Below are 19570 nucleotides of genomic sequence, written 5' to 3' on the forward strand. Positions count from 1 at the left end.
CCTTGGGGATGGGGACACTGGTGGCACCCATGGGTACACTGGTGGGACCCACAGGGACATGGGTGGCACCCACTGGGACACTGGTGGCACCTATAGGGACACTGGTGGCACCCATGGGGACACTGGTGACACCCTTGAGGACAGGGAAGGGGACACCAGTGGCACCCATAGGGACCTGGTGGCACCCATGGGGACAGTGGTGGCACCCACTGGGACACTGGTGGGACACATAGGGACACTGGTGGCACCCACTGGGACACTGGTGGCACCCATGGGGACACTGGTGGCACCCTTGGGGACAAGAAGACTGGTGGCACCCATGGGGACGGGGACACTGGTGGGACCCATGGGGACATCAGTGGGACCCACAGGGACATGGGTGGCACCTATAGGGACACTGGTGGCACCCATGGGGACACTGGTGGCACCCTTGGAGACAGGAAAGGGGACACCAGTGGCACCCATAGGGACCTGGTGTCACCCATGGGGACACCGGTGGGACCCATTGGGACAGGGGTGGCACCCACTGGGACACTGGTGGCACCCACTAGGACACTGGTGGGACACACAGGGACACTGGTGGCACCCATAGGGACACTGGTGGCACCCACTGGGACACTGGTGGCACCCACTGGGACACTGGTGGCACCTATAGGGACACTGGTGGCACCCATGGGGACACTGGTGGCACCCATAGGGCACTGGTGGCACCCATAGGGACAGGGACACTGGTGGCACCCATGGGGGTGGGGACACTGGTGACACCCATGGGGACATCACTGGGACCCACAGGAACATGGGTGGCACCTATAGGGACACTGGTGGGACCCACTGGGACACTAGTGGCACCCATGGGGACACCGGTGGGACCCCACAGGGACCTGGGTGGCACCCACTGGGACACTGGTGACACCTATAGGGACACTGGTGGCACCCATGGGGACACTGGTGGCACCCCTGAGGACAGGGAAGGGGACACCAGTGGCACCCATAGGGACCTGGTGGCACCCATGGGGACACCGGTGGGACCCATTGGGACAGGGGTGGCACCCATGGGGACACTGGTGGCACCCACTGGGACACTGGTGGGACACACAGGGACACTGGTGGCACCCATAGGGACACTGGTGGCACCCATGGGGACACTGGTGGCACCCTTGGGGACAGGGACCCCAGTGCCCCCCCCATGGACCTGGTGTCCCCAAGGTGTCCCCAAAAACCATGACACCGACCCCCACCACGTGCAGCAGAGCTGTATTGCCCCCCCGGCGGTGACACCAGGGGGGTGACACCGGGGGGGTGGTGACACCGGGGGGTGACACCGGGGGGGGGGGGGACACGGGGGGCTCAGCGTGACCTCAGGCGCGGGTACAGGAGCAGGGCGGTGGCGGCCACCACGAAGAGCAGGGGGGGGCCGAGCCCCCCGAGGGGTCCCTGTGGGGGGGGGGGGGGCAGTGTCACCAAGGGGGGTGTCACCCCCCCCCCCCCGGTGTCACCACCACCCCCCCCCCCAATGTCCCCCTTCTGTACCTGGGTGTCCTCCTCCGGTTCCGTGGGGTGGGGGGGCAGCGGGGGGGGCGGCTCCGTGCTGGGGGGGGACCTGTGGGGGGGGGGGGGGGACATGGGGACATGGGGACATGGGGTCATGGGGTCATGGGGTCATGGGGTCATGGGGACAGGGGGACATGGGGACATGGGGTCATGGGGTCATGGGGACATGGGGTCATGGGGACATGGGGACATGGGGACAAGGGGACAAGGGGTCATGGGGACATGGGGACATGGGGTCAGGGGGACGTGGGGACATGGGGACATGGGGTCAGGGGGTCATGGGGACATGGGGTCATGGGGACATGGGGACATGGGGACAAGGGGACAAGGGGTCATGGGGACATGGGGACATGGGGTCAGGGGGACGTGGGGACATGGGGACATGGGGTCAGGGGGTCATGGGGTCATGGGGACATGGGGACAAGGGGACATGGGGTCAGGGGGTCATGGGGTCATGGGGACATGGGGACAAGGGGACATGGGGTCAGGGGGTCATGGGGTCATAGGGACATGGGGACAAGGGGACATGGGGACAGGGGGTCATGGGGTCAGGGGGTCATGGGGTCATGGGGACATGGGGACAAGGGGACATGGGGTCAGGGGGACATGGGGACAAGGGGACATGGGGTCATGGGGTCATGGGGACATGGGGACAGGGTTGGGGACACGGGGACAGGGACATGGGGACGGGGACATGGGGACCCCTTTGGGGGGACGTGGCCATGGGGGACACTGGGGGGGGGGTGACAGGGGACAGGATTTGGGGACAGGGTTTGGGGGGGTACCAGTGTCCCCAACTGTCCCCAAGGCGCTGGTGGCGGTCCCGGTGCGCCTCGGCCACGCGGCACAGCTCCTCTGCAGGGGGACACCGCGCTGTCACCCCCCCCCGGTGTCACCTCCCCCCCCCTAGTGTCACCCCCACCCCCCCCAGTGTCACCTCCCCCCCCCAGTGTCACCTCCCCCCCCCTGGTGTCACCCCCACCCTCAGCCAGGCGTCACCCCGCCCCGGGGTGTCAGCCACACGCCGCGGTGTCACCGCGCCCCACGGTGTCACCTCCCCCCCCACACACACAGGGTGACGTGGCCACCGCCCTGACACCGCGTGGCCACCAAAGGGCCACCAAAGGGCCACCACCCTGCTGCTCCGTGGCCACCATCCTGCTTGACTTGGCCACCAAAGTGCCACTCCATGGCCACCATCCCCCAGTTTTTTGGCCACCAAAGTGCCACCACCCCCTACTCCATGGCCACCATCCTGCTGTGACTTGGCCACCACCCTCCCCTCCATGGCCACCAAAGTGTCACTCCATGGCCACCACCTTCCACTCCATGGCCACCATCCCAAGGTGCCTTGGCCACCACCTCCCACTCCAGGGCCACCATCCTGCTGTGACTTGGCCACCAAAGTGCCACTCCATGGCCACCATCCCCCAGTTTTTTGGCCACCAAAGTGCCACCACCCCCAGCTCCATGGCCACCATCCTGCTGTGACTTGGCCACCAGCCCCCACTCCATGGCCACCTCACACTGTGCTTTGGCCACCAAAGTGTCACTCCATGGCCACCACCCTACACTCAATGGCCACCATCCCACGGTGCCTTGGCCACCAAAATGCCACTCCATGGCCACCAAAGTGCCACCACCCCCCAGTCCATGGCCACCATCTCAAGGTGCCTTGGCCACCAAAGTGTCACTCCATGGCCACCACCCCCCACTCCATGGCCACCATCCCAAGGTGCCTTGGCCACCAAAGTGTCACTCCATGGCCACCACCCTCCACTCCATGGCCACCATCCTGCTGTGACTTGGCCACCATCCCCCACTCCATGGCCACCACCCTCCACCCAGTGGCCACCATCCCACTGTGCCTTGGCCACCAAAGTGCCACCTCTCCCTACCCCATGGCCACCATCCCATTCTGACTTGGCCACCACCCTCCACTCCATGGCCACCAAAGTGCCACCACCCCTACTCCATGATCCCCATCCCATTCTGACTTGGCCACCACCCTCCCCTCCATGGCCACCAAAGTGTCACTCCATGGCCACCACCCTCCACCCAGTGGCCACCATCCCACTATGCCTTGGCCACCACCATCCAGTACATGGCCACCAAAGTGTCACTCCATGGCCACCACCTTCCACTCCATGGCCACCATCCCACTGTGCCTTGGCCACCACCCCCCACTCCATGGCCACCATCCTGCTGTGACTTGGCCACCATCCCCCACTCCATGGCCACCACCCTCCACCCAGTGGCCACCATCCCACTGTGCCTTGGCCACCAAAGTGCCACCTCTCCCTACCCCATGGCCACCATCCCATTCTGACTTGGCCACCACCCTCCCCTCCATGGCTACCAAAGTGTCACTCCATGGGCACCACCCTCCACCTAGTGGCCACCATCCTGCTGTGACTTGGCCACCAAAGTGCCACTCCATGGCCACCAAAGTGCCACCTCCCCCTACTCCATGACCCCCATCCTATTCTGACTTGGCCACCACCCTCCCCTCCATGGCCACCAAAGTGTCACTCCATGGCCACCACCCTCCACCCAGTGGCCACCATCCCACTATGCCTTGGCCACCACCATCCAGTACATGGCCACCAAAGTGTCACTCCATGGCCACCACCTTCCACTCCATGGCCACCATCCCACTGTGCCTTGGCCACCACCCCCCACTCCAGGGCCACCATCCTGCTGTGACTTGGCCACCAAAGTGTCACTCCATGGCCACCACCCTCCACTCCATGGCCACCAAAGTGCCACCACCCCTACTCCATGATCCCCATCCCATTCTGACTTGGCCACCACCCTCCCCTCCATGGCCACCAAAATGCCACCACCCCCCACTCCATGGCCACCATCCCAAGGTGCCTTGGCCACCAAAGTGCCACCACCCCCTACTCCATGGCTACCTTCCCACTGTGCCTTGGCCACCACCCTCCCCTCCCTGGCTACCAAAGCGCCTCCACGTCCCCCACCCTGTCCCCGTCCCTGTCCCCGTACCCCTCATCCGGGCCACCTCGGTGGTGGCCTCCTGCCACCGCTGCTCCTTGCCGTGGCTCCCGGTGGCCTCCACCTCCCAGCGGGCTCCCAGCTCCCTCCGCGTGGCCACCTCCCGCTGCAGCGTGGCCACCTCCCTCTGCCACGTGGCCACCTCCCGCTGCCAGGTGGCCACCTCGCCCCGCGCCGCGGCCACCTCGTCCCTCAGCCTGGTGGCCTCCCGTTGCCACGTGGCCGCCTCGTCCCGCGCCGTGGCCACCTCGCCCTGCGCCGTGGCCACCTCGCCCCGTGCCGTGGCCACCTCGCCCCGTGCCGTGGCCACCTCGTCCCTCAGCCTGGTGGCCTCTCGTTGCCACGTGGCCACCTCGTCCCGTGCCGTGGCCACCTCGTCCCGCAGCCTGGTGGCCTCCCGTTGCCACGTGGCCACCTCGTGGCGCGCGGTGGCCAGTGCCCGCTCCAGCTGGCCCCGCTCGGCCGCCTGCCCGGCTTGCAGCGCCCCCAGCTCCTCCTGTAGGGTCCCCAGAGCCGCTGGGGGGGACACGGGGAAAAAGGGGGGGACACGGCTGTGGGGTCACCGAGCCGTGACCTATGGGGTCAAGGTCCTATGGGGTCAATGTCCCATGGGGTCAATGTCCTATGGGGTGTCCATGTTTGGGGTCCTGGTCCCATGGGGGGCTTCTTTTTGTGGGATTTCTGTCCCCATGGGGTGTCCATGTCTTGGGGTCCCTGTCCCAATGGGGACCCCAACCCTGGGGGTCCCGATCCTATGGGATCTCCATCCTATGGGGTGCCCATCCCCATGGGGTCCCCATCTCTATGGGGTACCCATCCCTGGGGGTCCCAACCCCTGGGGTCCCTGTCCCCATGGGGTGCCCATCCTATAGGGGTCCTTGTCCCTTGGGGTCCCCATTTCTGGGGGTCCCCATCCCATGGGGTGCCCACGCTCATGGGGCCCCCATCTTTATGGGTTCCCAATCCTTGGGGGTCTTTGTCCTTATGGGGTGCCCGTCCCCATGGGGTGCACATTCCTAGGGGTCCCAACCCCTGGGGGTCCCAATCCCATAGGGTCCCTGTCCCCATGGGGTCCCGATCTCTGGGGTCCCGATCCCATAGGGTCCCAATCTCTGGGGGTCTCTGTCCCCATGGGATCCCAATCCCATAGGGTCCCCATCCCATGGGGTGCCCATCCCTGGGGGTCCTGATCTATGGGGATCCCAATCCCTGGGGGTCCCTGTCCCCATGGGGTCCCCATCCTGGTCCCATAGGGCCCCCCTCCCCATGGGGTCCCAATCCCTGGGGTCTCTGTCCCCATGGGGTCCCTGTCCCATAGGGTCCCTCTCCCCATAAGCTCCCCACCCCAATCCCTGGGGGTCCCAATCCCATAGGGTCCCCGTCCCCCTGGGGTGCCCACCCCAATCCCTGGGGTCCCCATCCCATGGGGTGCCCCCCCCCGGCATCCCAATCCCATAGTGTCCCCGTCCCCATGGGGTCCCCCCCCCGACCCCATTGGGGTCCCGGTCCCCCCCCCTACCCCAATCCCTGGTGTCCCCAATCCCATAGAGCCCCCACCCCAATCCCCGGTGTCCCCAATCCCATAGAGCCCCCCCGATCCCATTGGGGTCCCATTCCCCCCCCCACCCCAATCCCTGGTGTCCCTGTCCCTTTGGGGTCCCCACCCCAACCCCATTGGGGTCCCCGTCCCTCCCCCCTCCCCACTCACTGCCCACAGAGGGGCACCCGCTCAGCTCCATGGCCCCGGGGGGGGGGGGCACCACCCGGCAACGCCGTCACAGTGCCCCCGGTCACCCCAGTAACCGCCCCCAGTGCCCCCAGTAACCGCCCCCAGTGCCCCCAGTGCCCCCCCCCCAGTGCCCCCAGTGCCACCCCAGTGCCACCCCGCTGCCGTTAATCCCCAGTGCTCCCAGTGCCCCCCCCCCAGTGCCACCAGTGCCACCAGTGCCCGGTGATGTTTGTGACCCCGGTGCTGTCAATGCCCAGTGCTCCCAGTGCTCCCAGTGCTCCCAGTGCCCCCACCTTCCAGTGTCCCAGTGCTCCCATTTAGTGCCTCCACCTCCCAGTCCTCCCAGTCCTCCCAGTGCTCCCAGTGCTCCCAATGCCATTGGATCCCAGTGCTCCCAGTGCCCCCACCAGTTCCATAAGCTCCCAGTGCCCCCATTAATGCCCCCACCAGTGCCCCCACCTCCCAGTTCTCCCAGTCCCCCCACCTCCCCCTGCCCCAGTGCCCCCATTACCGCCCCCACCTCCCAGTGCTCCCAGTGCTCCCAGTGCCATCGGCTCCCAGTGCTCCCAGTGCCCCCACCAGTTCCATAAGCTCCCAGTGCCCCCATTACTGCCCCCACCTCCCAGTGCCCCCATTACTGCCCCCACCTCCCAGTGCCCCCATTTAGTGCCTCCACCTCCCAGTCCTCCCAGTGCTCCCAGTGCTCCCAGTTCCCCCACCTCCCAGTGCCCCAGTGCCCCCATTTAGTGCCTCCACCTCCTCCCAGTGCTCCCAGTGCTCCCAGTGCCATCGGCTCCCACTGCTCCCAGTGCCCCCACCAGTTCCATAAGCTCCCAGTGCTCCCAGTAGTGCCCCCAGCAGTGCCCCCACCTCCCAGTGCCCCCCCCCCATGATGTCCCCCCCACCCCCTCCCCCCAGCCCCCCCCCCCGCACTCTGCAGGGATTTGGGGTGGGGATGGGGGGGGGGGGGGGGGGTGTTTAATCCCCCCCCCAGCTCCGCCCTAAGCGGCTTGGGAGCTTCCGTCCCACAAAAAAAAAAAAAAATAATTAAAAAAATTAATTAATTAATTAGTTAATGAATTAATTAGGGAGTTAATGAATTAATTGGGGAGTTAACGAAAAGGGCTCGTCCGGGATTTGAACCCGGGACCTCTCGCACCCTAAGCGAGAATCATACCCCTAGACCAACGAGCCACGACCCCCCCAGACCCTAAAAACAGCCCCCCCAAAAAAAAATCAGGCCCGAAAATGTAGACCCCAAAATTTGGGAGACCCCCCAAAAAACAGCCCTGAAATGTAGACCCCAAAAATGCAGCCCCCCAAATAAAAAACAGACCCAAAAATGCGGCTCCGAAAGGGAGCCCACCTGAAAATCAGCCCCCCAAAAAATAGTCCCAAAAAAACAGACCCAAAAATGTAGACCCAAAATTTGGGAACCCCTAAAAACAGCCTCGAAATGTGGACCCAAAAATGCAGCCCCCAAAAACAAACAGACCCCAAAAATGTGGCTCCGAAATGGAGCCCACCTGAAAATCAGCCCCCCAAAAAATAGTCCCAAAAATGCAGGCCCGAAAATGGAGACCCCAAAAGACAGCCCCGAAATGTAGACCCCAAAAATGCAGCCCCCAAAAAAACAGTCCAAAAAAAAAAAAAAGACCCAAAAATGCTGCCCTGAAATGCAGCCCCCCAAAAAACAGCCCCCCAAGAAACAGTCCCAAAAATGTAGACCCCAAAAAGGCAGACCCCAAAAAACAGCCCCAAAATGTAGACCCAAAAATGCAGCCCCCCAAAAAGACCCCAAAATGCAGACCCAGAAAAAGAGTCCAAAAAACAAACAGACCCAAAAATGCAGCCCCGAAATGCAGCCCCCCAAAAAACAGCCCCAAAAAACAGTCCCAAAAATGTAGACCCCAAAAAGGCAGACCCCAAAAAACAGCCCCGAAATGTAGACTTAAAAATGCAGCCCCAAAAAAACAGCTCTCAAGAAACAGTCCCAAAAATGTGGACCCCAAAAAACAACCCCAAAAAGGCGGATCCCAAAAAACAGCCCCAGAAAAAACAGTCCCCCAAAAAACAGACGCAAAAATGAGGACCCCAAAAATGCAGCCCAAAAAACAACCCTGAAATGTAGAACCAAAAATGCAGCCCAAACAAAAACAAACCCCCAAAAACAGCCCCCCAAAAATGTGACCCCAAAAATGCGACCCCAAAAATGTGGACCCCCAAAAAACAGCCCCAAAATGTAGATTCCAAAATGCAGCCCCCCCCAAAAAAAAACAGACCCAAAAATGCAGCCCCAGAAAAAACAGTCCCAATAAAACAGACCCAAAAATGCGGCCCCAAAAAAGAGGACCCCAAAACCAGCCCCAAAATGGAGCCCCAAAACTGTACCCCCCCAAAAAAAAGCCCCAAAAAATGCAGCCCCAGAAAAACAGTCCCCAAAAAAACAGACCCAAAAATGTGGCTCCAAAATGCGGCCCCCAAAATACAGCCCCAAACAAAACAATCCCAAAAAGCAACCCCAAAGCTTCAAACCCCAAAATTCAGCCCCGAAATGCAACCCCGAAATTTGGACACAATAAAGCGGACCCAAAATGCAGCCCCCCCAAAAAAACAACCCCAAAAAACAACCCCAAAAATGCAGCCCCCCCAAAAACATCCCTGAAATGTGGACACCCCCCCAAAAAAAAAAGCCCTGAAATGTGGACCCCCAAAAAACAGCCCCAAAATGCGTCCCCCAAAATGAACCCCCCAAAAAACGCCCCCCCAAAAAAAGCCCCAAAATGCAGCCCCCCAAAAAACAGCCCCAAACCCATGATCCTGGATGTACCCCCCCAAAATGCAACACCAAAACGCCCCCCCCCCAAACACGCAACCCCAGAAAGCGACCCCAAAATTGTGACCCCCCCCCAAAAAAAAAAGGGGGGGACAGGGGGGGTGACATGGGGGGGATGGGACATGGGGGGGGCACAAAGGGGGTGATGGGGGGGTTATAGGGGTTGGGGGTGTCATGGGGGGAATTATGGGGGGGGGAAATTGGGGGGGTGATGGGGGGGTTATAGGGTGGGGGGGATTATGGGGGGGTCATGGGGGGGTTAGAGGGGTTGGGGGGGGTCATGGGGGGGTCATGGGGGGAATTTTGGGGGGGGAAATTGGGGGGGTGATGGGGGGGTTATAGGGGTTGGGGGTGTCATGGGGGGGTCATGGGGGGAATTATGGGGGGGGAAATTGGGTGGGGGGGTGATGTATGGGGGGGGGACAAAAGTAAGGGGGTGATGGGTGGGGGGTGACATGGGGGGGGGTGACATGGGGGGGTGACATGGGGGGGATGTAACATGGGTGGGGGGGGTGACATGGGGTTGGGGGGGGGACACACAGGTTGGGGGGGTGACATGGGGGGGGTCCCATGGGGGGGGTCCCATGGGGGGGTCCCTTCTCCCTCCCCAACCCCACAGACCAACCAGAGGAGGGGGGATCCCATGGGTGCCCCCCCCACCCTATACCCCCCCCTTCCATCCTGGGGGGGGCTCCTCAATCGGCTTAGGGGGCGATTAGGCTGAGCGGGGGGGCTTAGCGCCCCTAATCCCCAAGTTTGGGGGGATCAGGGCCGCTCATCCCCCCCTGAGCCGCTAAGCGGCTTGGGGCCGCGGGGCTATATGAGCGCCGCGCCGCCCCCCCCAAAAACCATATATATAGGAATATTGATTTGGTCCCCCTTTTTTTTTCCCCTCCAAAACCCATATAAATATTTTTTCCCCCCCCCCAAAAAAAAATATATATATATCAATATTTATTTTTCCCCCATTTTTTTCCCCTCCAAAACCCATATATATATATATAAATATTATTTTTCCCCCATTTTTTTCCCCTCAAAAAAAACATATATATAAATATTTATTTTTTTTCCCCACCAAAAACCATATAGATATATAAATATTGATTTTTTTCCCCTTTTTTTTCCCCTCCAAAAACCATATAGATATAAAAATATTTATTTTTCCCCCTTTTTTTCCCCTCCAAAAACCATATAGATATATTTAAATATTTTTTCCCCCTTTTTTTTCCTTCCAAAACCCATATATATATAAATATTTATTTTTTCCCCTCCAAAACCCATATATATATAGAAATATTATTTTTTTCCCTCTTTTTTTCCCCTCCAAAAACCACATATATATATAAATATTAATTTTTCCCCCTTTTTTTCTGAATTGAATATTAGGTTTTTTCCCCCTTTTTTTCCCCTCCAAAAACCATATATATATATAAATATATTAATTTTTCCCCCTTTTTTTTCTGAATTGAATATTTATTTTTTTCCCCTCCAAAACCCATATAGATATAAATATTATTTTTCCCCCCTTTTTTTTTCTGAATTGAATATTTATTTTTTTCCCCTCCAAAAACCATATAGATATAAATATTTAATTTTTTCCCCTCCAAAACCCGTATATATATAAAAATATTTATTTTTTTCCCCCTTTTTTTTCTGAATTGAATATTTATTTTTTTCCCCTCCAAAACCCATATAGATATAAATATTTTCCCCCTTTTTTTTCCCCTCCAAAAACCATATAGATATAAATATTGATTTTTTCCCCCTTTTTTTCCCCTCCAAAACCCATATATATATAAATATTAATTTTTTTCCCCCTTTTTTTTTTCTGAATTGAATATTTATTTTTTCCCCTCCAAAAACCATATAGATATAAATATTTATTTTTCCCCCTTTTTTTCCCCTCCAAAACCCATATATATATATATATATATAAATACTATTTTTTCCCCTTTTTTTTCCCCTCCAAAACCCATATATATATATATATAAATATTGATTTTTTCCCCTTTTTTTCCCCTCCAAAACCCATATATATATATAAATATTTATTTTTCCCCCTTTTTTTTTCTGAATTGAATATTTATTTTTTTCCCCTCCAAAACCCATAAATAGAAAAATATTTATTTTTTCCCCTCCAAAACCCATATATATAGCAATATTGATTTTTTCCCCCTTTTTTCCCCTCCAAAAACCATATATATATATAAATATATTTATTTTTTTCCCCCTTTTTTTCCTGGATTGAATATTTATTTTTTCCCCTCCAAAAACCATATAGATATAAATATTTATTTTTTCCCCTCCAAAAACCACATATATATATAAATATTTATTTTTTCCCCCTTTTTTTCCCCTCCAAAACCCCTATATATATATAAATATTAATTCCCCCCCCCCCTTTTTTTTAAATTTTTTCTGAACCGACCATGTCCGACGACGACTTCTACCTCTTCGCCAACGGCTCGGTGCCGGGCCCTTGGGACGGCCCCCAGTACCACATCGCCCCCCCTTGGGCCTTCTACCTTCAGACGGCCTTCATGGGCCTGGTGTTCGCGGTGGGGACCCCGCTCAACGCCGTGGTGCTGCTGGTCACCGTGCGCTACCAGAAGCTCCGCCAACCCCTCAACTACATCCTGGTCAACATCTCCTTCAGCGGCTTCGTCTCCTGCATCTTCAGCGTCTTCATCGTCTTCGTGGCCAGCTGGCGGGGCTACTTCGTTTTCGGCAAGCACGTCTGCGCCCTCGAGGCCTTCGTGGGGACCACCGGGGGTAATGGGGTGGGGTACGGGGTGTGGGGTGGTGACGGTGGTGGGGGTCGTTGGGGTGACGGTGGTGGTCCCCGTAGGGTTGGTGACGGGCTGGTCCTTGGCCTTCCTGGCCTTCGAGCGCTACATCGTCATCTGCAAGCCCTTCGGCAACTTCCGCTTCAGCTCCAAGCACGCGCTGATGGTGGTGGTGGCCACCTGGGCCATCGGGGTCGGCGTGGGCTTGCCGCCGTTCTTCGGGTGGAGCAGGTGGGTGGGGTGGGGTGGTGGTGGTGGGTGTCATGGGGTGCTATCGGGTGTCATGGGGTGTCTTGGGGTGTCTTGGGGTGTTTTGGGGTGTCTTGGGATGATATTGGGTGCCATGGGGTGTCTTGCGGTGCCATTGGGTGCTGTGGGGTGTTTTGGAGTGCTATTGGGTGTCATTGGGTGTCATGGGGTGCTGTCGGGTGCCATCGGATGTCATGGGGTGTCTTGGGGTGCTATTGGGTGTCATGGGGTGTTTTGGGGTGCCATCAGGTGTCATGGGGTGTCTTTGGGTGTCTTGGGGTTCCATTGAGTGTCATTGGGTGTCATGGGGTGCCATTGGGTGCCATCGGGTCTATCGGGTATCTTGGGGTGCTATTGGGTGTCATGGGGTCCTTCGGGTGTCATGGGGTGTCATCAGGTGCCATCGGGTGTCATGGGGTGACTTGGGGTGCTATTGGGTGTCATGGGGTGTCTTGGAGTGTCATGGGGTGCCATCATGTGTCATGGGGTGTCTTGGAGTGCTATTGGGTGTCACAGGGTGCCATCAGGTGCCATTGGGTGTCATGGGGTGTCTTGGGGTGCTATTGGGTTTCATGGGGTGTCTTGGGGTCCATCGGGTGTCATGGGGTGACTTGGGGTGCCATTGGGTGCCATGGGGTGTCTTGGGGTGCCATTGAGTGTCATGGGGTCCATCGGGTGCCATCAGGTGTCATGGGGTGTCTTGGGGTGCCATTGGGTGTCATGGGGTACTTGGAGTGCCATCAGGTGTCATGGGGTGCCATGGGGTGCCATGGGGTATCATGGGGTGTCTTGGGGTGTCGTGGGATGCTATTGGGTGTCATGGGGTCCATTGGGTGCCATGGGGTGTCTTGGGGTGCCATCGAGTGTCATGGGGTCCATCGGGTGCCATCAGGTGTCATGGGGTGCGTTGGGGTGCCATGGGGTGCCATGGGATGCCATCAGGTGCCATGGGGTATCTTGGCATACTATTGGGTGTCATAGGGTGCTGTTGGGTCACAGGGTGCCATTAGGTGCCATGGGGTGTCTTGGGGTACCACCGGGTGCCATGGAGTGTCCTGGGATATCTTGGGGTGCCGTGGGGTGTCACGGGGAGCCGTGCAGTGCCGCTGGGTGCTATAGGACTCTGTCGGGAGCCATGCAGTGTTTTGGGGTGCCATGCAAGGGGGTCCCATGGGGGTGCCAGAAGGGTCCCAGGAGGGGGGGCCATGAGGGTGCCAGGCCACATGGCAGTGCCATGGGGCACCGTGGGGTGCTGTGGGGTGCCGTGGGGTTACATGGGGTGCTTTGTGGTGTCAAGGGGTATCATGGGGGTGCCGTGGGGATGCTGGGGATGCCATGGGGTTCAATGGGGTGCCATGGGGTGCTGTGAGACTCAATGGGGTGCTGTGGGGCTCAATGGGGTGCCGTGGGGTGCCGTGGGGTGCCATGCAGTGCCATGGGGTGCCATGGGGTGCTGTGGGGCTCAATGGGGTGCCATGGGGTGCTGTGCGGTGCCATAGGGCGCAATGGGATGCCATGGGGTGCCATGCGGTGCCATGGGGTGCCATGGGGTGCTGTCGGGTGCCATGGGGTGCTATGGGGATGCTGTAGGGATCAATGGGGTGTCATGGGGTGCCATGGGGTGCCGTTGGGATGCTGGGGATGCCATGGGGCTCAACGGGGTGCCATGGGGTGCCGTGGGGTGCCATGGGGTGCTGTGGGGTGTCATGGGGTACTGTGGGGATGCTGGGGATGCCATGGGGCTCAATGGGGTGCCGTGGGGCTCAATGGGGTGCCATGGGGTGCCATGGGGTGCCGTGGGGATGCTGGGGATGCCGTGGGGCTCAATGGGGTGCCATGGGGCTCAATGGGGTGCCTTGGGGTGCCATGGGGTGCCATGGGGCGCCATGGGGTGACACCAGGTGCCATGGGGTGCCATGGGGTGCCGTGGGGTGCTGTGGGGTGCCATGGGGTGCCATGGGGTGCCGTGGGGCTCAATGGGGTGCCATGGGGTGCCGTGGGGTGCCACGTTGCCGCGCCGCCTCCCCACAGGTACCTGCCCGAGGGCCTGCAGTGCTCGTGCGGCCCCGACTGGTACACGGTGGGCACCAAGTACCGCAGCGAGTACTACACCTGGTTCCTCTTCATCTTCTGCTTCCTCGTGCCCCTCTCCCTCATCATCTTCTCCTACTCACAGCTGCTCAGCGCCCTGCGCGCCGTGAGTGCGCGGGGGATTGGGATTGGGATGGGGATGGGGTGGGGAGATGGGATGGGGATGGGGATTGGATTTGGGATGGGGATGGGGATTGGGAAGAGATAGGGGATGGGATGGGATGGGATGGGATGGGATGGGATGGGATGGGATGGGATGGGATGGGATGGGATGGAGACAGGGATATGGGATAGGGATGGGGAATTGGGGGGGGGAATTGGGAGATGGGATGGGATTGGGGAGGGGATGGGGTGGGGATGGGATGGGAGGGAATGGGATAGGGATATGGGATGGGGTGGGATTGGGATATGGGATGGGATTGGGACGGGATTGGATGGGGATGAGGATGGAGACGGGGATATGGGATGGGGAGGGGGAATTGGGGGGGGATATGGGATGGGGATGGGATGGGGATGGGGAATTGGGAGATGGGATGGGATTGGATGGGATTGGATGGGGATGGGGATGGAGATAGGGATATGGGATGGGGAATTGGGGTGGGGAATTGGGAGATGGGATGGGATTGGGGAGGAGATGGGGTGGGGATGGGATGGGAGGGAATGGGATGGGGATATGGGATGGGATTGGCGGTGGGATTGGGATTGGGACAGGATGGGATTGGGGATGGGGTGGGGATGGGATGGGATGGGATGGGATGAGGACAGAGATGGAGATGGGGTTGGAATGGAAATGGGATGGGGACAGGATGGGGAGGGGATGGGATGGGGATATGGGATGGATTGGGATTCGGTTGGGAATATGGGATGGTGATGGGGCAGGGATGGGATGGGATTGGGACAGGATGGGGATGGGATGGGGATGGAGATGGGGATATGGGATGGGGACGGGATGTGGATCAGGATGGGGAGGGGATTGGGATGGGGATGGGAAGGGATGGGATGGTGATATGGGATGGATTGGAATGGGGTGGGATTGGGAGATGGGATTGGGTTGGGAATATGGGACGGGGATATGGGATGGGGATGGGGATATGGGATGGGGATATGGGATTGGGATGGGGCTATGGGATGGGGATATGGGACGGGGATATGGGATGGGGATATTGGATAGGGATATGGGATGGGGATGAAGATATGGGATGGGGATATGGGATATGGGATATGGGATGGGGATATGGGATGGGGATGGAGATGGGGATGGAGATGGGGATAGGGATATGGGATGGGGATGGGGATATGGGATGGGGATATAGGATAGTGATATGGGATGGGGATATGGGATTGGGATGGGGCTATGGGATGAGGATATGGGGTGTGGATATGGGATGGGGATATGGGATGGGGATATAGGATAGGGATATGGGATGGGGATATGGGATATGGGGTGGGGATGGGGCTATGGGATGGGGATGCGGGATGGGGATATAGGATAGGGATGGAGATATGGGATGAGGATATGGGATATGGGATGTGAATATGGGATGGGGATATGGGATATGGGATGGGGATGGAGATGGGGATATAGGATAGGGATGGGGCTATGGGATGGGGATGGGGCTATGGGCCGGGGCTATGGACTGGGGACATGGCCATGCCAGCAGCACCCATGGGTGCCACCCGTGGGCGCGCAGGTGGCGGCGCAGCAGCAGGAGTCGGCCACGACGCAGAAGGCGGAGCGGGAGGTGTCGCGCATGGTGGTGGTGATGGTGGGCTCCTTCTGCCTGTGCTACGTGCCCTACGCCGCCCTCGCCATGTACATGGTCAACAACCGCGCCCACGGCATCGACCTGCGCCTCGTCACCATCCCCGCCTTCTTCTCCAAGAGCGCCTGCGTCTACAACCCCATCATCTACTGCTTCATGAACAAGCAGGTGGGGGGGGGGTCCTATAGGGGTGGGGGCACCGAGTTCATATTGGGACAGGGATGGGGGCACCATGTTCCATTGGGATAGGGATGGGGTCACCATTTTCCCATAGGGATGGGGTCACCATTTTCCATTGGCGCAGGAGTTGGGGTCATCAAGTTCCCATTGGGACAGGGATGGGGTCACCACATTCACACTGGGACATGGATGGGGGTCTTCATGTTCCATTGGGACAGGAATCAGGGTCACCATGTTCTTATTGGGATGGGGATGGGGTCACCACGTTCACATTGGGACAGGGATGGGGGCACCATGTTCCTATAGGGATGGGGTCACCATGTCCCCATTAGGACAGGGATGGGGTCACCATGTTCCTTTTGGGATAGGGATGGGGGCACCACATTCCCTTTGGGACAGGAATCGGGGTCACCATGTTCCTATAGGGATGGGGTCACCATGTTCACATTGGGACAGGAATCAGGGTCATCATGTTCCTATTAGGACAGGGATGGGGTCACCACATTCCATTGGGATAGGGATGGGATCACCATTTTCCATTGGGGCAGGAATTGGGGTCACCATGTTCCTATAGGGACCGGGGTCACCATTTTCCATTGGCGCAGGAGTTGGGGTCATCAAGTTCCCATTGGGATAGGGATGGGGGTCACCACATTCCCTTTGGGACAGGAATTAGGGTCATCACGTTCCTATAGGGATGGGGTCACCATGTTCCCATTGGGATAGGGATGGGGTCATCAAGTTCCCATTAGGACAGGGATGGGGTCGTCATGTTCCATTGGGATAGGGATGGGGGTCACCACGTTCACATTGGGACATGGATGGGGGTCACCATGTTCCCTTTGGGACAGGAATTAGGGTCAGCATGTTCCTATAGGGATGCGGGTCACCATGTTCCATTGGGATAGGGATGGGGTCATCAAGTTCCCATTGGGATAGGGATGGGGTCACCACGTTCCCATTAGAACAGGAATCAGGGTCACCATGTTCCTATAGGGATGGGGTCACCAAGTTCCCATTAGGACAGGGATGGGGTCACCATGTTCCTTTTGGGATAGGAATTGGGGTCACCATGTTCCTATAGGGATGGGGTCACCATTTTCTTATTGGGATAGGGATGGGGTCACCATGTTCCCCTTGGGACAGGAATTGGGGTCACCATGTTCCTATAGGGATGGGGTCACCACATTCCCATTAGGACAGGGATGGGGGCACCATGTTCCATTGGGATAGGGATGGGGTCACCATGTTCCCTTTAGGGCAGGGATGGGGTCATCATGCTCCTAGTGGGATAGGGTCACCATGTTCATATTGGGACAGGGATGGGGGCACCATGTTCCTATAGGGACCAGGGTCACCATTTTCCATTGGCGCAGGAGTTGGGGTCACCATGTTCCTACTGGGATAGGGATGGGGTCGCCATGTTCACATTGGGACAGGGATCGGGGTCATCATGTTCCTATTAGGACAGGGATGGGGTCATCAAGTTCCTTTTGGGACAGGGATGGGGTCACCATGTTCACATTGGGACAGGAATTGGGGTCAACACGTTCCCATTAGGACAGGGATGGGGGTCTTCATGTTCCATTGGGATAGGGATGGGGGTCACCATGTTCCTATTGGCATAGGGATGGGGTCACCATGGTCACATTGGGACAGGGATGGGGTCTCCACGTTCCCATTAGGACAGGGATGGGGGCACCATGTTCTTATTGGCACAGGGATGGGGTCACCACATTCCCCTTGGGACAGGAATCGGGGTCATCATGTTCCTATTGGGACAGGGATGGGGTCACCACATTTCCAGGAGGATGGGGACACCACATGCCTATGGGGGCAGGGATGGGGGACCCCAAGTTCCCATGAGGACGGGGGTGGGGGACTGGGGGACACCACGTTTCATTGAGATGGGGACAGGGACCCTACATCTCATGGGGGCAGGGATGGGGACACCATATCTCATAGGGCCAAGGATGGAGGACACCACACTCCTACGGGGCCAACGATGAGGGCACCACGTTCCTATGGGGACAGGGATGGGGACCCCAAATTCCATGGGGACAGGGATGGGGGACACCACACTCCCACAGGGATTGGGATGGGGACACCACATTCTATGGGGCCGAGGATGGAGGACACCACACTCCTATGGGGACACCATGGGGACACCATATCTCATGGGGACAAGGATGGGGACCCCAAATTCCATGGGGACAGGGAAGGGGACCCCATATCTCATGGGACCAAGGACGGAGAACACCACACTCCTACTGTGACCAGGATGGGGGCCACCACATCTCACGGGGGACCGGGATGGGGCCACCAAATTCCACGGGGACCGGCATGGGGCCACCACACTGCTATAGGACCGAGGCTGGGGACCCCACAGGGGTCGGGGCCGCCCCCAAACCCACCGCCCGCCGTGTCCCCCCCACCCCGCAGTTCCGCGCCTGCATCATGGAGACGGTGTGCGGGAAGCCCATGGGGGACGACTCCGACATCTCCAGCTCGGCGCAGAGGACGGAGGTGTCCTCGGTGTCCTCCAGCCAGGTCAGCCCCAGCTAGGACCCCCCCGTGGTGGCCGGGACCCCCCCATGGTGGCCGGGATCCCCCCTCTCTGTAAGGCCTTAGGTTGTAGGGCAATAAATGCTGCCGCAAAGCTGAGCCTGTGTCTTGCTGGCCCCACAAGTGTGGGGTGGGGTTGGGGGGGGAGTGTGGGGGGATGAGGGGGGCCTAGAAGTATGGGGGGGGGGGAGGTGGGGATTGTGACCCCCATTGTAGGGGTGTGATGACATCTGTGGGGTAGGAAGGGTGTTGAGACCCCATCTATGGGGCTGAGCCCCTATCTATGGGGCTGAGGTGGTGCGGAGCCCCCATCTATGGGGCTGGGGTCACACAGAGACCTCATCTATGGGGCAGGGACATGATTGTGACCCCCATCTATGGGGCTGGAGTGACACAGAACCCCTATCTATGGGGCAGGAGCGTGACTCTGACCCACATCTATGGGGCTGAGAGCCCATCTGTGGGGCTGGGGTCACACAGAGACCACATCAGTGGGGCAGGAGTGGTGCTGAGCCCCCATCTATGGGGCTGGGGTCACACAGAACCCCCATCAGTGGGGCAGGAACATGACTGTGACCCCCATCTATGGGGCTGGAATGACACAGAACCCCTATCTGTGGGGCAGGATTGGTGCCAAGCCCCCATCTATGGGGCTGGAGTGACAAAGAACCCCTACCTATGGGGCAGGGACATGATTGTGACCCCCATCTATGGGGCTGGGGTCACACAGAACCCCCATCAGTGGGGCAGGATTGGTGCTGAGCCCCCATCTATGGGGCTGGGGTCACACAGAACCCCTATC

At 58.6% G+C, this 19570-nt stretch overlaps 2 protein-coding genes and 1 non-coding gene across 3 annotated transcripts; 1 reads left to right on the forward strand and 2 right to left on the reverse strand.

Moving 5' to 3' along the window:
* Positions 1 to 1328: 1328 nt before the first annotated feature.
* Positions 1329 to 6357, reverse strand: LOC140001407 (uncharacterized). Its single transcript, XM_072033040.1, has 5 exons — positions 6278 to 6357; positions 4561 to 5085; positions 2337 to 2406; positions 1531 to 1600; positions 1329 to 1434 (listed from the first exon to the last, which is right to left on the reverse strand). The coding sequence occupies exons 1-5, from the start codon at positions 6306 to 6308 to the stop codon at positions 1348 to 1350; spliced, it is 783 nt and encodes a 260-aa protein (XP_071889141.1). The 5' UTR covers positions 6309 to 6357; the 3' UTR covers positions 1329 to 1347.
* Positions 6358 to 7420: 1063 nt separating this feature from the next.
* Positions 7421 to 7492, reverse strand: TRNAP-AGG (transfer RNA proline (anticodon AGG)). The gene has a single exon. It is a non-coding gene; the product is annotated as a tRNA-Pro (tRNA).
* A 4051-nt stretch (positions 7493 to 11543) lies between these two features.
* OPN1SW (opsin 1, short wave sensitive) lies at positions 11544 to 18804 on the forward strand. The gene is made up of 5 exons (XM_072037557.1): positions 11544 to 11906; positions 11983 to 12151; positions 14201 to 14366; positions 15952 to 16191; positions 18646 to 18804. Exons 1-5 carry the CDS (start codon positions 11564 to 11566, stop codon positions 18766 to 18768), a joined length of 1041 nt encoding a protein of 346 aa, XP_071893658.1. The 5' UTR covers positions 11544 to 11563; the 3' UTR covers positions 18769 to 18804.
* The last annotated feature ends 766 nt before the right edge of the window (positions 18805 to 19570 follow it).

This window comes from Anas platyrhynchos, chromosome 1 (genome assembly GCF_047663525.1).
Source record: "Anas platyrhynchos isolate ZD024472 breed Pekin duck chromosome 1, IASCAAS_PekinDuck_T2T, whole genome shotgun sequence".
NCBI classification, from domain to species: Eukaryota; Metazoa; Chordata; class Aves; order Anseriformes; family Anatidae; genus Anas; species Anas platyrhynchos.